The sequence below is a fragment of the Lycium ferocissimum genome, chromosome 9, assembly GCF_029784015.1.
Source record: "Lycium ferocissimum isolate CSIRO_LF1 chromosome 9, AGI_CSIRO_Lferr_CH_V1, whole genome shotgun sequence".
Lineage (NCBI taxonomy): Eukaryota > Viridiplantae > Streptophyta > Magnoliopsida > Solanales > Solanaceae > Lycium > Lycium ferocissimum.
Window position 1 is genome coordinate 30,311,412 of NC_081350.1, and position 13,378 is coordinate 30,324,789.

Below are 13,378 nucleotides of genomic sequence, written 5' to 3' on the forward strand. Positions count from 1 at the left end.
TATGTATGTGTGATATGTTTTAAAGGTAAAAATGAGCATGCATGATTCCGCCTCAAGAGGCAAGCAGTTGTAGTGATACTTTCTTCTTATGTTCTCTATATTTCCTTATCATGTTGTCATATATGCCTTACATATTCAGTATATTGTTCGTACTGATGCCCTTTCTTTATGGACACTGTGTTCATGCCCACAAGTAGACAGAGAGGCAGTACAGATTCGTAGGAGCCTATCAGCAGCTACTCAGGAGCACTCCACTACTTCGGAGGTGCTATTTATTGGTATATTCTTTTGCGTACATATTTGGGGCATGGCGGGATCCTGTCCCGTCCTTATGACTTCATTACTTCAGTTAGAGGCTCGTAGATACTTACGTGTGGGTTGTAGATGTTATGAGACTCCTTCTGTGTATGGTTTGTACATCATTTTTTAGCCTCATGGGCTTATGCATATATACGTGTTTTGGGAGATTTAGAAATTGGTTTATGTCAAGTTTTATTTTGAAAATGATATACGTCCAGGTTAAGTATGATAGATAGCATGATGAGTGGTGCTCAGTAGCCAGCTCTGGCTACCCGTCATGGCCCACTAGTTGGGTCGTGACACATCAGTTAAAGGTTAAGAAAGTTGATATTCCTAAGACCGCTTTCAGGACCCGCTATAGGTATTTCGAATTTCTTGTCATCTCGTTTGGGTTGACGAATGCACCAACAGCTTTCATGGACCTTATGAATAGGGTCTTCAAGCCTTATCTCGATTTATTCATCCTTGTGTTTATTGATGACATATTGGTGTATTCCCATAGCGAAGCTGATCATGTAGAACATCTCAGGATAGTGTTGCAGACACTCAAGGATCGTGAGCTTTACGCAAAATTCTCAAAGTGTGATTTTTGGCTTAAGTCAGTTGCGTTCTTAGGCCATGTGATTTCAGGCGAAGGAGTTAAAGTTGATTTTCATAAAATTGACGCTATTAAGAATTGGCCCAGGCCCACTTCAGCATTAGATATCAGAAGTTTCTTGGGTCGAGCAGGCTATTACAAGCATTTTGTCGAGGAATTTTCCTCTATCTCGACTCCGCTAACTAAGTTGACTCAGAAGAAAGTCAAATTTCAATGGTCAGATGTATGTGAGCAGAGTTTCAAAGAGTTGAAGGAGAGATTGAATTCTGCTCCAGTTTTGACGCTACCAGAAGCAACCGAAGGGTTCGTGGTTTATTGTGATGCTTCGAGAGTTGATCTCGGATGTGTCTTAATTCAGTATGGTAGGGTTGTTGCTTATGCGTCTAGAAAACTTAAGACTCATGAGAAGAATTGTTCGACTCATGACTTAGAATTGGCAGCCGTGGTTTTTGCACTTAAGAGATGGCATCATTAGTTGTATGGAGTGCATGTTGATATTTTCACAGATCATAGAAGCCTGCAGTATATCTTCAAGAAAAGGGAGCTAAATCTTAGGCAGAGAAGATGGCTCGAGTTGCTTAAGGACTATGATGTCGATATTCTCTATCATCCGGGGAAAGTGAGTGTTGTAGCCGATGCTCTTAGTTGGCGTTCCATGGGAAGTTTAGCTCACATTGAGGCAAATAAAAGAACTCTGACCAAGGAAGTTCCTTTGTTTAGCTAATTAAGGAGTTCGACTCTTGTACTCCGAAGATGGTGGCGTTGTTGTTCAGAACAGAGCTCATTCCTCCTTAGTGGTAGAAGTTAAAGAGAAGCAATTTAGTAATCCCTTTTTATTACAGCTGAAAGAGGTGATTCACAGGCATAAGACAACGACTTTTGAATAGGGAAGAGATAACGGTACCTTGAGGTACCGAGGCAGATTATGTGTCCCAGATGTAGATGGGCTCAAAGAGCGAATTATGTCAGAAACTCACAATTTCAGGTATTCCATTCATCCAAGTTCCACTAAGATATATCATGATCTTAAAGAGAATTATTAGTGGAACGATATGAAAAAGAATATAGCAGATTTTGGGGCTAGGTGCCCGAATTGTCAGCAAGTGAAAGCCGAACACCAGAGGCGTGGTGGCTTGGCTCAGAATATTGATATTCCTGTATGGAAATGGAAAATGATCAATATGGACTTTGTATCAAGTTTACCTCTTTCAGCTAGGAGGCATGACTCTATTTGGGTGATCGTTGACTAGCTTACTAAGTCAGCTCACTTTTTGCCAGTTAAGACCACAGATTCAGCACAAGATTACGCCAAGTTGTATGTTAATGAAATTGTCAGATTGCATGGACTTCAGTGTCTATTATTTCAGATCGTGGTGCCCAGTTCACGGGCCATTCTTTAAAATCCTTTCAGAAGAGATTGGGTACCAAGGTAAACTTCAGCATAGCTTTTCATCCGCAGACAAATGGTTAAGTAGAGCGTACTATTCAGACTCTTAAAGACATGTTGAGAGCATGCGTCCTAGATTTCAAAGGTAATTGGATGATCACTTACCTCTCATTGAGTTTGATTATAATAACAGTTATCATGCTAGCATTGGGATGGACCGTTTGAAGCTTTCTATAGGCGAAGGTGTAGATCACCAATTGGTTGGTTCAAAGTTGGTGAAGCAGAGTTGTTAGGACCAGATTTGGTCTATCAGGCTATGAAAAAAGTCAAGTTAATTCAAAAGCGTTTGAAAACGGCTCAGAGTCGCCAGAAGTCTTACACAGATGTGAGGCAAAGGGACTTAGAATTTCAAGTTAATGATTGGATGTTCCTTAAGGTTTCGCCTATAAAGGGTGTTATGAGATTTGGAAAGAAAGGAAAACTCAGTCCCAGAAATATTAGACCTTACAGTGCACTCGGAAAAGGTCGGTTAAGTAGCTTATGAACTTGAGTTGCCCTAAGAGTTGTTCTTGTTCATCCGGTGTTTCATGTATCCATGTTGAGGAAGTGTGTAGGAGACCCGTCGTTGGTTCTTCAGTACGATACTATAACGATTAAGGATGGCCTCACCATGAGGAGATCCGTAGCTATTCTTGATCGTCAAGTTCGCAAGTTGAGAACTAAGGAAGTAGCCTTAGTAAAAGGTCTTATAGAGGAGTCAGAAAGTTGAAGAGGCTACATGGGAAGCCGAAGAAGACACAAAATCCAGATATCCTCACTTGTTTGAAGAGCAAGCAGATAAATTTCAAGGTAAATACCTTCAGTATTCATGTCATGTCTCTTACGTATTCATGCCTCACGTTTCACGTTCATGTATTCTCTATTCATGTCTCATGTTTCAGCACTCACGTTTTCACGAAACCATATCATGTTAGTTTAGTTCCCATGTTCTATGTCATGTTTCTTCACGCTCATGTATTCAAGTCATGTCCAGTCGCATTCTTAACCATGACCCATCATTCGAGGACGAATGATCCCAAAGGGGAGATATTGTAACACCTCGTGCATTCGGGCTAAGATTTGACTTGTAAGACAGGAGTATAATGAAGCCAATATGAGTAGTGTAGAAACGGTGTTTGAAATCCACTCAAGACATAAGAAAAGTCCTTGGGCAAAGTAAAGTCGGAAGCTACCCTAGGAGAGTGTTTTGAAATGAGTTTGCACCAGGTTTCAATTAAAATGAGTATACGGAAAACTCCATACTGAATTTGGGAAAACTTTCTTCTTGATAGTTGTAGATTTTTGAAATACCTTTCCAACAGTATATTATGGAAGTCAAACGGATATCTGTACAAAAAGTTATGCCCGTTTTACTAAAATAGTATTTTGTCGATTTACAGCAGAATTTACGGGCCGTAAAATTGTCCCAAAAATCCAGCAAAGTGTTACATATTTACGATAGGATTTAAGGTCCGTAAATCTGGTTGTAACACCTCGTGTATTCGGGCTAAGATTTGACTCGTAAGAGGGAGGTATAATGAAGCCAATATGAGTAGTATAGAAATGGTGTTTAAAACCCACTCACGACATAAAAAGAGTCCTTAGGAAAAGTAAAGTCGGAAGCTACCCTACAGAGCGTGTTTTTAAGTGAGTTTGCACCAGGTCTCACTTAAAATGAGTATACGGAAAAATCTATACGGAGTTTGGGAAAACCTTTCCTCATGAAAGTTATAGATCTTTGAAATACCTTTCCAAAGGTATATTATGGATGTCAAATGGACATCTGTACAAAAGGTTATACTCGTTTGACTAAAACAGTGTTCTGCCAATTTACGACAGAATTTACGGGCCGTAAAATTGTCCAAAAAATCCAGCAAATTGTTACGAATTTACGGTTCGTAAATCTGATTTACGAGCCGTAAAATGGGCCTAAAGTAAGCGTAAAATAGGTTCAACAGCAACTTTAAAATTTCATTTTAAGGCTTTTTCACTTCATTCTTCGCATCCCCAAGCCTTAGAACGGCCATTCTCTCTTCTCCTCATCCTCATACATCAAGGTAAGTCCCTCCCATGTATTCCCAAGTGTATTTTAATACATGAATTCTAAGCGAAATCCTATGTTAACAACCTAGGGTTTTCAAGAAAACCCATCTCAAAGTTCAAGATTCAAGATTTTGGAATTCTTCTCCAAAGATTTTGGAATTCTTCTCCAAAGATTTTGGAATTCTGCTTCAAAGATTCAGACTTTTCACAAGTTTTTGGAGAGATTAAGGTATGTAGGGCATCTATCCACGTGTGAGAACATCTTTATTCTTTCCCACGCCACGTTCCTCCATAATTACACAAGAGTTCACCAAAACAAGAGTTATAGACATGTTCATGATAACCCTAAGTATATATATACCATGATGTACCATGTTTCTATACGTAGTTTGTTATTGTGTTCTTGATATTCCATTTTGGTTATTGAGAATATATCTGTAAACCATGAAAAAAACCCATCATTTGCATTCCATGGGTTCTTACATGCAAGTTATTAATTACTATGTATATTTTCATGAAACACTCTACATGTCTACATGTTTTCATGCAAATATATTAGTTAACTACATCCATGTATAATGCAAGTCACTTTATGAAAAACCATGGACTCAGATGCCACCTATATTTTGTTCATGCTTTTGGGAGTTACACAGATTACCGAGAAGGCTGTAATAGCCTGAAACTACGCTAGCCACCGTAGGATAAGGATCGCTCCGCCCATGTTTAGGACAATTCCTTCATGCTTTATTGATTGGATCCTTTTATTCCATGTTTATATCCTATACCCCTGGCAAGGTATGAGAGCTCTCTTTGGTCGGGTCAGTTACTAGACTCTACGTACCCATGTGGTGATTCATGTTGTCGGTTATACTTATGCACTCCCCACTTAAAATGTTTTCACTTATATATATATATATATATATATATATATATATATATATATATATATTCATGTTCATGACCAGGTTTCAGTTTCAGTTTCAGCTTTCATCATGTTATTTCATGTGCCATGTTTATTTCATTCAGTTGCTTTACATACCAGTACATTCAATGTGCTGACGTCCCCTTTCTATTGCCCGGGAGCCTCCATTTCATGATGATATAGATTTATAGTACGACACATATGCTCAGTAGGATCATCCACGTATCAGCTTTTGGTGAGCCCCATCTTCTTCGAGGTTTAGTAATTTATCTATGTCCTATTAGTTATGCATTAAATGTATCTTTGGTGCCTTTTTCCCTACAGTTATGTTTAGCAGACTCATGTTCATGTTAGAGGTTTCATAGACTAGTCAGCTATGTTATGTCAGATATGCGGAGTCATTTAGCCATTTTGGCTTGTTATTATTATGTTTATTCAGACTTTTGATTTATGATCCCACGCTTTACTTAAATTATGCATGTTCATCGGTTATTCTGCATCAGTTCATGCCCATGTTGAGTCAGCAAGCCATGTGGTTCGCTCGGTGAAGATCCGGACACATTGTGGACGAATGTTTTTGACTCATAGGTTATCTGGATTGGTGGCCAGGAAATAAAAACGAGACGAGAAAATCGGAGGAAGAAGAATAGGACAGCGACAATAACAGAATGGTGGACCGGGATCCCATCGTGGAAGAGGCAATTATCGGGCTAACACCGTGGTTGTCAATGAAGGAACTTAAGTGGAGAGAGGAATGTGAACACAGGCGGCACAAAACTTCACAATTTGAGCGATGAGATCTGGAAGACTGTGATCCACATGTTGAATTCCCAGAGAATAAACCCAAATCGTAAGATGGATAGTAAGACCAAAAATTCATCCTAGATCATAGACTCTGGAGCTACCAACCATGTGATAGGTAATCCGGAGGAACTGAGTAATAAGCGAGACGTTCCTAAGTGTTCGATTAGTCTTCCGGACAGAAGTAGCTCGGTGGCTACAAAAAAGGAACAACGACGTTGAATGACAGGAAATGGTTGAAGAATGTCCTTTATGTTCTGGATTTGACATGCAATTTAATTTCTGTATCATAACTAGTTGATTATTTAGATTGTGATGTGATAATTAATAGAATTATGTGTTCTATACTGGATTCCACCATGAGGAAGCTGATTGGAAAGGGTGAGCATCGAGGTGGACTTTACTATTTTCGAAATGTGCTGCTGATACGGGCTATGAAGATAGAGGCAGTTGATTGGTTCAACCTTTGGCATAAATGGTTGGGTTATCCTTCAACACAAGTAATGAAGTCTATTGCGACATTAGGCTTAAAGGAGAGTGGTGATATATTGGATAGAGAATGTTATGTATGCCAACGAGCAAAGCAAACGAGAAGTGTTTTCCTTTAAGTGATAATGTTGCTTCGGATACTTTTGAGATGATTAATTGTGATTTATGGGGACCGTATAGAACCCCTTGCTCTTATGGTGCTTCATATTTTTTTACTATTTTGAATGACCGTTCACGAGCCATGTGGATCTTTCTCTTAGTTGATAAGAAAGAAGTGTCCTAAACCTTGAACAATTTCTTCGCTTTTGTGGAGGGGCACTTTAGAAAAGGGGTGAAGATACTTAGAAGTGATAATGGAACTGAGTTCACGTGTATGAAACTTACTTCTTCAAACATGGAATTCTGTTTCAAACATCTTGCACAGGGACACCTCAACAAAATAGAAGAGTCGAAAGAAAACACTATCATATTATTAATGTAGCGCGAGCATTGAGATTTTAGGGTCATCTTCCAATCAAATTCTGAGGAGAATGTGTTTTGACTGTGGGGTATTTGATCAATAGAACACCATCTTCGATTTTGAATAGAAAAACCCCCTATGAAATTTTGTATAGGAATACGCCCTGGTATGATCACTTAAGGGTGATAAAGTCACTCTGCTACACACACACAAAGGAAAGAACGAGGGACAAGTTTGAGAGTCGGAGTCGTAAGTGTGTCTTCTTAGGATACCTCTACGGATAGAAGGGCTGGAGATTGTATGACTTAGAGAACTACGAATATTTTGTCTCAAGAGATGTGGACTTCTACGAGACTAAGTTCCCCTTTGCCGAAGAATCAGGTAACTTGGTCGACGACATATAAGTGATTCGGGATGAAACTGAGAAAGAAAGAAACCAATGCGATTTCGAAGAAGATCAGACTGATAATGTAGGTACGAACGAAATTCGAATAGAAGAAATACAGACACCGAATACTGAACCTACGGATCAGCCAGAATTATACTAGACAGATGTCGATCAAATAGTGAAAGCGTGAAGAAAGTATAGACGGAAGATATCCGGGCTAGCAAAATGCCACCGGAGGAATAGTTGGGTTGGGTTAAACATCATAAGCATGAATCGATTCGGTTGCATGACTACTTCATTGAAAGATTCCGAAAAGAAAGTCCATCAACGCGTTTGCCCGATCCTCAGCAACACTCAGGTGCACCTTGTCCTTTAGCTAACTATATATCCTGTGATAATTTTTCCTCGCAACACCAAAAGGTTCTTGCGACGGTGCCAAAGAGGCCCAGAACCAAAAACCTTTTTGGAGGTAATGAAAAAGGAACATTGGAAAATAGCTATGCAACAAGAGATCCAAGCGTTGAAGGATAATGGAACATGGACACTAGAAACTTTGCCACCGGATAAGAAAGCACTCGGATGTAGATGGATGTACAAAATCAAGTACAACTCTGATGGCACAATCGAGCGATATAAAGTTCATTTGGTCATCTTCGGAAATAAACAGGAGAAAGGAATTGACTATAACGAAAGTTTTGCTTCAGTTGCTAAGGTAGTAACTGTTCGAACCTTCCTGGCAGTCGCGGCTGCGTGAAATTGGGGGTTGCATCAGATGGATATGCATAATGCCTTCTTGCACAGTGACCTTATGGAGGAGGTTTATATGAAATTGCCACCGGGTCGCGTTCCCAATCCGAGGCAAGTATGTGGACTATGAAAATATTTTTATCGTTTGAAGCAAGCTCGGTGTTGGTTTGCGAAATTGTCAAGTGCTTTGATGAAATATGGGTTCAAACAGTCGTACTCAGATTATTCTTTATTCATTTTGCACCGGGGAGGTATGCAAATTAACGTCTTAGTCTATGCGGATGACTTGATTATCTCCAGAAACGACCGTAGCGCCATTGAACGATTCAAAGATTATCCTTTGCACATGTTTTCACATGAAGGAATTGGGACCTCTGAAGTATTTTCTGGGAGTTGAAGTTGCACGCGGACCAACTGGTTTATTTCTCGATCAATGAAAATACGCCTTGGATATAATCTCTGAGCCCGGTTTACTGGGAGCTAAATCAGTTAATATTCCTATAGAGCAGAATCATGGTTTGGTGTTGGCCAAGGGAGCCCCTTTGGGAGATCCGGAACTATCTTAGGCGTCTGGTTGGTAGACTTGTATACCTCAACTTTACGAGATCTGAGTTGTCGTATTGCATACATGTTCTGTCCCAATTCATACGGCAATCGAAGGAAGCACCTTTGGAATGCGGCTCTTCGCGTGGTGCACTACTTGCAGAAGAACCCAGGGCAAGGTATTGTGATGAGAGAATATTATGATCTCCAGTTATATGGATGGTGTGATTTAAACTGGGTCGGATCTCCGTTGACTCGAAAATCACTTACCGCTTAGTTTATCTCCCTCGAAAATTCACCCATATCATGGAAAACCAAGAAGCAGTACATTGTCTCGCTCGTCAGCGGAGGCAGAATACATGTCAATGGCAATGACAGTCTGTGAATTGAAAAGGCTAAAGGGAATCTTTCATAGTTTGGGCGTTGATCATAAATCTCGAGTGAAAATGTATTATGATAGTCAAGCGGCATTATATATTGCACGCAATCCGATATTTCATGAACGGACTGAACACATTGAAATTAACTATCACTACGTCCGGGTCGCACTCCAATCCGGTCTAATACTTCCCAAACACGTGTCCACCAGTGAGCAATTGGCCGATGTGTTTACAAAGGCTTTGGGCAAATCGCAACATCAATATTTGCCTGACAAGTTGGGCATTTGGGACCCTCATACTCCAACTTGAGGGGGAGGGGGCTTGGGTATTGAGAGTATATAATAGTTTATTTATGGTACAATTGTAATTATGGTGATATAGGAATTATAGTTCTAGTAGAATAGGATTACCTTATTAGACTAGGAGAAAGAAGACCTTACTTCTATATAAGGAGGTCATTATGATGAATACAAAGCAGAAAAAATTCTCTCATTATTCTTGTCTCTCTTAATTCTCGTCCCTGTCTCAGATTTAACATCATGTGAACTCAGTAAATTTTGTCCAGATCTTATAACTGTATTAAGAAATCTACTAAATATTTTACTATGAATCCATTTATCATTAAAGTATTAACTTGACATCGTTGTAGAAACCAATAAACTTCAGATCTTGGTCCGTGACGTTATTTCCCAATGTTTAACTGTTGGCGGTACCAAAAAATAGCAAAATTAATTATTTAATGTACTTTTTTCCTTGCTTTTCAATGGACAAAATGGTCCACACTGCAACAAAAATAAGGTAAATAATTTTACTGTTACAAAAACTTTTCTTCAGTTTCTTTTTCATTGAAAATTGAGAACTTTGTCTTTTCATCGGGTCGTGACAGAATAGGAAGCTAGTATTTCTCTATGAAACCTTGCAAACCATCCAGCAAATGTTGAAATGGTCTTGATTTTGTCTCCAGAAGTACAATTTCAGGCTATGGGAGAAACCAACTGTATTTATTATTTTATACCATCTTAAGGGATATATATGAAGATTTTCAGTAGTTTTCTTTTTTGGAAGTTGAGTTAAATTGCGAGAAACATTCCAAATGACAGCTATGGAATGGCATCATGCATGTAATTTTATGGCACAATATATGGGATCTCCACAACTATCTTTGATTCTAATTACCTTTATTCGGCTATCAAACTACCAAGTTCACGGGTGTAATATAATTAGGTCCCGGGGTATATATTATGCCTTTTGATTTTTGAGAAATTGACGTAAATAACCGCCCAGCAAAATAATAGCCAGCACATATATACTTTTTGTAGATTAATGTATAATATACATAAACACACATTTTGATACATAATGGAGTAGTGTATATTTAGCTAGCGAATGTAAATATTTTTTGCCGACTGGCCAAATGGGTAAAGAAATGCTATCTAAGAAAATTTACTTTTCTGAATAATTGTTAGTGTGAGATATATAAATGTAGCTCTTTCAATCAGTTAATGGAATATTTAACTCAATAACATCCCATAAATTCATGTCTAGAATAACCGGATTAGAAAAATCAGGATATTCAGAATAACCATTTTATTGCAAATCATAACAAGATACGGACATCAGACATGGTACATGAGAACTCAAGAAGATCAACAAGAAGAAAGACAGAATTAAATGAAAAACCAAAAGCAATCTCCAAACGTTCATTAATACTTCCTTAATCCTTTGTTTTGTTCTCGCTAAGGGAATACAAGCCCACAGACTGAATTTTTTCCTGTGTTATTTGGTCAATTGAGTTTGCCATATCCTCGGTTAAAAGATTCTTCCAATCTCCAACTTCTCCTTTACGGAAAAAGGAACTATTATTGATTTTCCAAGGTTTTAAGTCAAAATAGCCGCTCTTATTCACCTCTAAATCGCTCAAACTTTTGATATTACAACGTGCAACTATTTTTTCAACCACACCTTGATTCACTTCCTCCTCAGAGAATGGCTTCCCCATAAACTCCGCCAATTTCTTCACATAGCACAACGTGTCACTCTTCAAGTCCTCGTACGTTAAGAAGAACACCCTCTCCGGTCTCTCTACACTTTCCTTAAAGTATTCCAAGACATGGTCCCAATAGGGTCCATACATGGACGTCCCATCACAAAACCATTTGAATTCTTGTTCGAGTGTAATACCACTCTCTACACCGAAGGTTTCTTGTTGCTTTTTACCGTAATGCCACCAAGAAACAAAGGTGTCTTTCGGTTCCCTACATATGTAAATGATCTTGCAATCAGACTGTACTATAGTTGGTGGAAGGCAAGCATAAGGAAAATGTGTAGCCAACACTGGCAATTCAGTGTCCAGGGCAATAGGTTTGGCGTAAAAATCAACTTCCAACGTTGCTACGCATTCATGAGGTACCTTGTTGAGTAAAGGATTTGTCGAATCATCATCCAAGAAACGATCTCGAGTCATAATTGAAAAGGCTAAGGCTTTAAGCCAAGTGGTACCCGTTTTTGGAGAACTACAAAGGAAAATATCCGAGGGTTGAGCCTTGAAGTTTTCTGAGAGGGATAAAGTTGCTTCTAAAGTGCTAGAATGGAACCAAAAGCCATTGTATTGAGTGATTTCATAAGTAGGATGAGGGGGGTCTAGTTTTGGGAGGGTTGATATTATATCTTTGTATTTCAAGCTCATTGTTTCCTTTGAATTTTCTGATTCAGAAAAGCGACTAACTTTGGAAGGGGAAGATGAAGGCATTTTTGGTGAAGGAACTAGTGATTATCAAGGGGTAGTTCAAGAATTTAAAACTTGATATCCTGATAGGATTACAACTTCTCCATTGATATATATATAGAGATAGAAGAGATATTTTCTTAAATTACAAGTCGGTCCTAATTTTATTCATGTCATAGACTTTCAGAGAGTTTTTGGGCAATACTGTCCCTTATTTTTTAAGGTAGCTTTATTTTTGTCCCGTAAATATAATTCAGAGCATCTTTAATCTCTTAAGTTTTTTAAAATGGAGCACCTTTGGTCTTACTAATATAATTTGTTTAAAACTAATACTAGTACTCCTTTCTTACTAGCAGTATTAGTATTATTCTCATAGGTTTTTTTTCTTCAATTTTTATTACTATTTGTTGTTTCCCGCACTTTGGTTATCGTATTATTTATTGTTGTTACCGTTCCTTTCTTTCTGAATGCTATGTAGTGTTTTCCTTATTATTTTCCACGACTTCTTCGATCACTTTCGTATATTGTTTTTCTATAGCTGCTTTGAAATGTTATCATTTTCTTTCTTGGAGCCTAGGGTCTATCGGAAAGTAGAGTCTCTCTGGTGATTAATTTCGGAACCTATTCATTGATGACTTCTAAATTCTAATATCCGTGTAAATGTAGAAATGTCCAGATTGGATTGAATTGTATATAGCACAATAATTATATCTTCCTGCTAAGCTTCCAACCCATAGGCAGTGGAAAAAATAAACAGAGAGAAAACAGAGTGGCAATAACTCTTATAAACTCTCACTAGTACAGAGTAATCTATATTGCAGTTACAAGTTGGTCACTCTGCACCATACATAAGGATATTATAGTTAGATAAGGAATTGACCAGTTGGCATTATATTGATTAGCACCTTTCTTCAAAAAGCAATAAATAAATAAAAATCATCCGGTTATATTTAATAAACTTATCTTAAAAAATAAGGGATAATTTTGGCTAAAAACTCGACTTTCAGATCTAAACATTGTTAAACAAGCTCTTCTCATTCAAAAGAAAAAAATTAGTCTAGATCTACCTACGCTTGAATAGTCATCTGCTAGAGCAAAGTTTACTACTATTTTTATACGTAAATATGTCCTATTATGGTAAGTGAGCAGCAAGATTCTGCCATAAAAGATGCCATATTTTTCCAGCCCATATTTATTTAATAATGAATTTCTATACTCACATTTTAATGCTACGGAATCTGAGAGTAGGTTTGATCAAAGGGTCTGTAAGACAAACTATACAATTTTAGTGATGAAGTCTATACACACATTTTAATGCAATTTTCACATATGATTGATTATTCAGACTTCTCATATCTTCCATCGATACTATCACCCACTTGCAATTGATTGAAGCTAGACAAATCTGGAGATTTAATTGAATAGTTTGTTAATATATGCATGTGCATCATTTGGTAGCGCAAGATTTAGAGCAGGTGTTGATCTTTAGGTATTTTCTGGCTTGCTGTGTTGTCCTCCGACCAATTAGAATAGAATAATTTTTTTTTTCCAACTTT

The 13,378-nt window shown here is 38.0% G+C and overlaps 1 protein-coding gene across 1 annotated transcript; it reads right to left on the bottom strand.

The window, feature by feature from the left end:
• Positions 1-10,667: 10,667 nt before the first annotated feature.
• Positions 10,668-11,919, bottom strand: LOC132069385 (flavonol sulfotransferase-like). Its single transcript, XM_059462745.1, has one exon. It carries the CDS (start codon positions 11,844-11,846, stop codon positions 10,812-10,814), a length of 1,035 nt encoding a protein of 344 aa, XP_059318728.1. The 5' UTR covers positions 11,847-11,919; the 3' UTR covers positions 10,668-10,811.
• Positions 11,920-13,378: the final 1,459 nt, after the last annotated feature.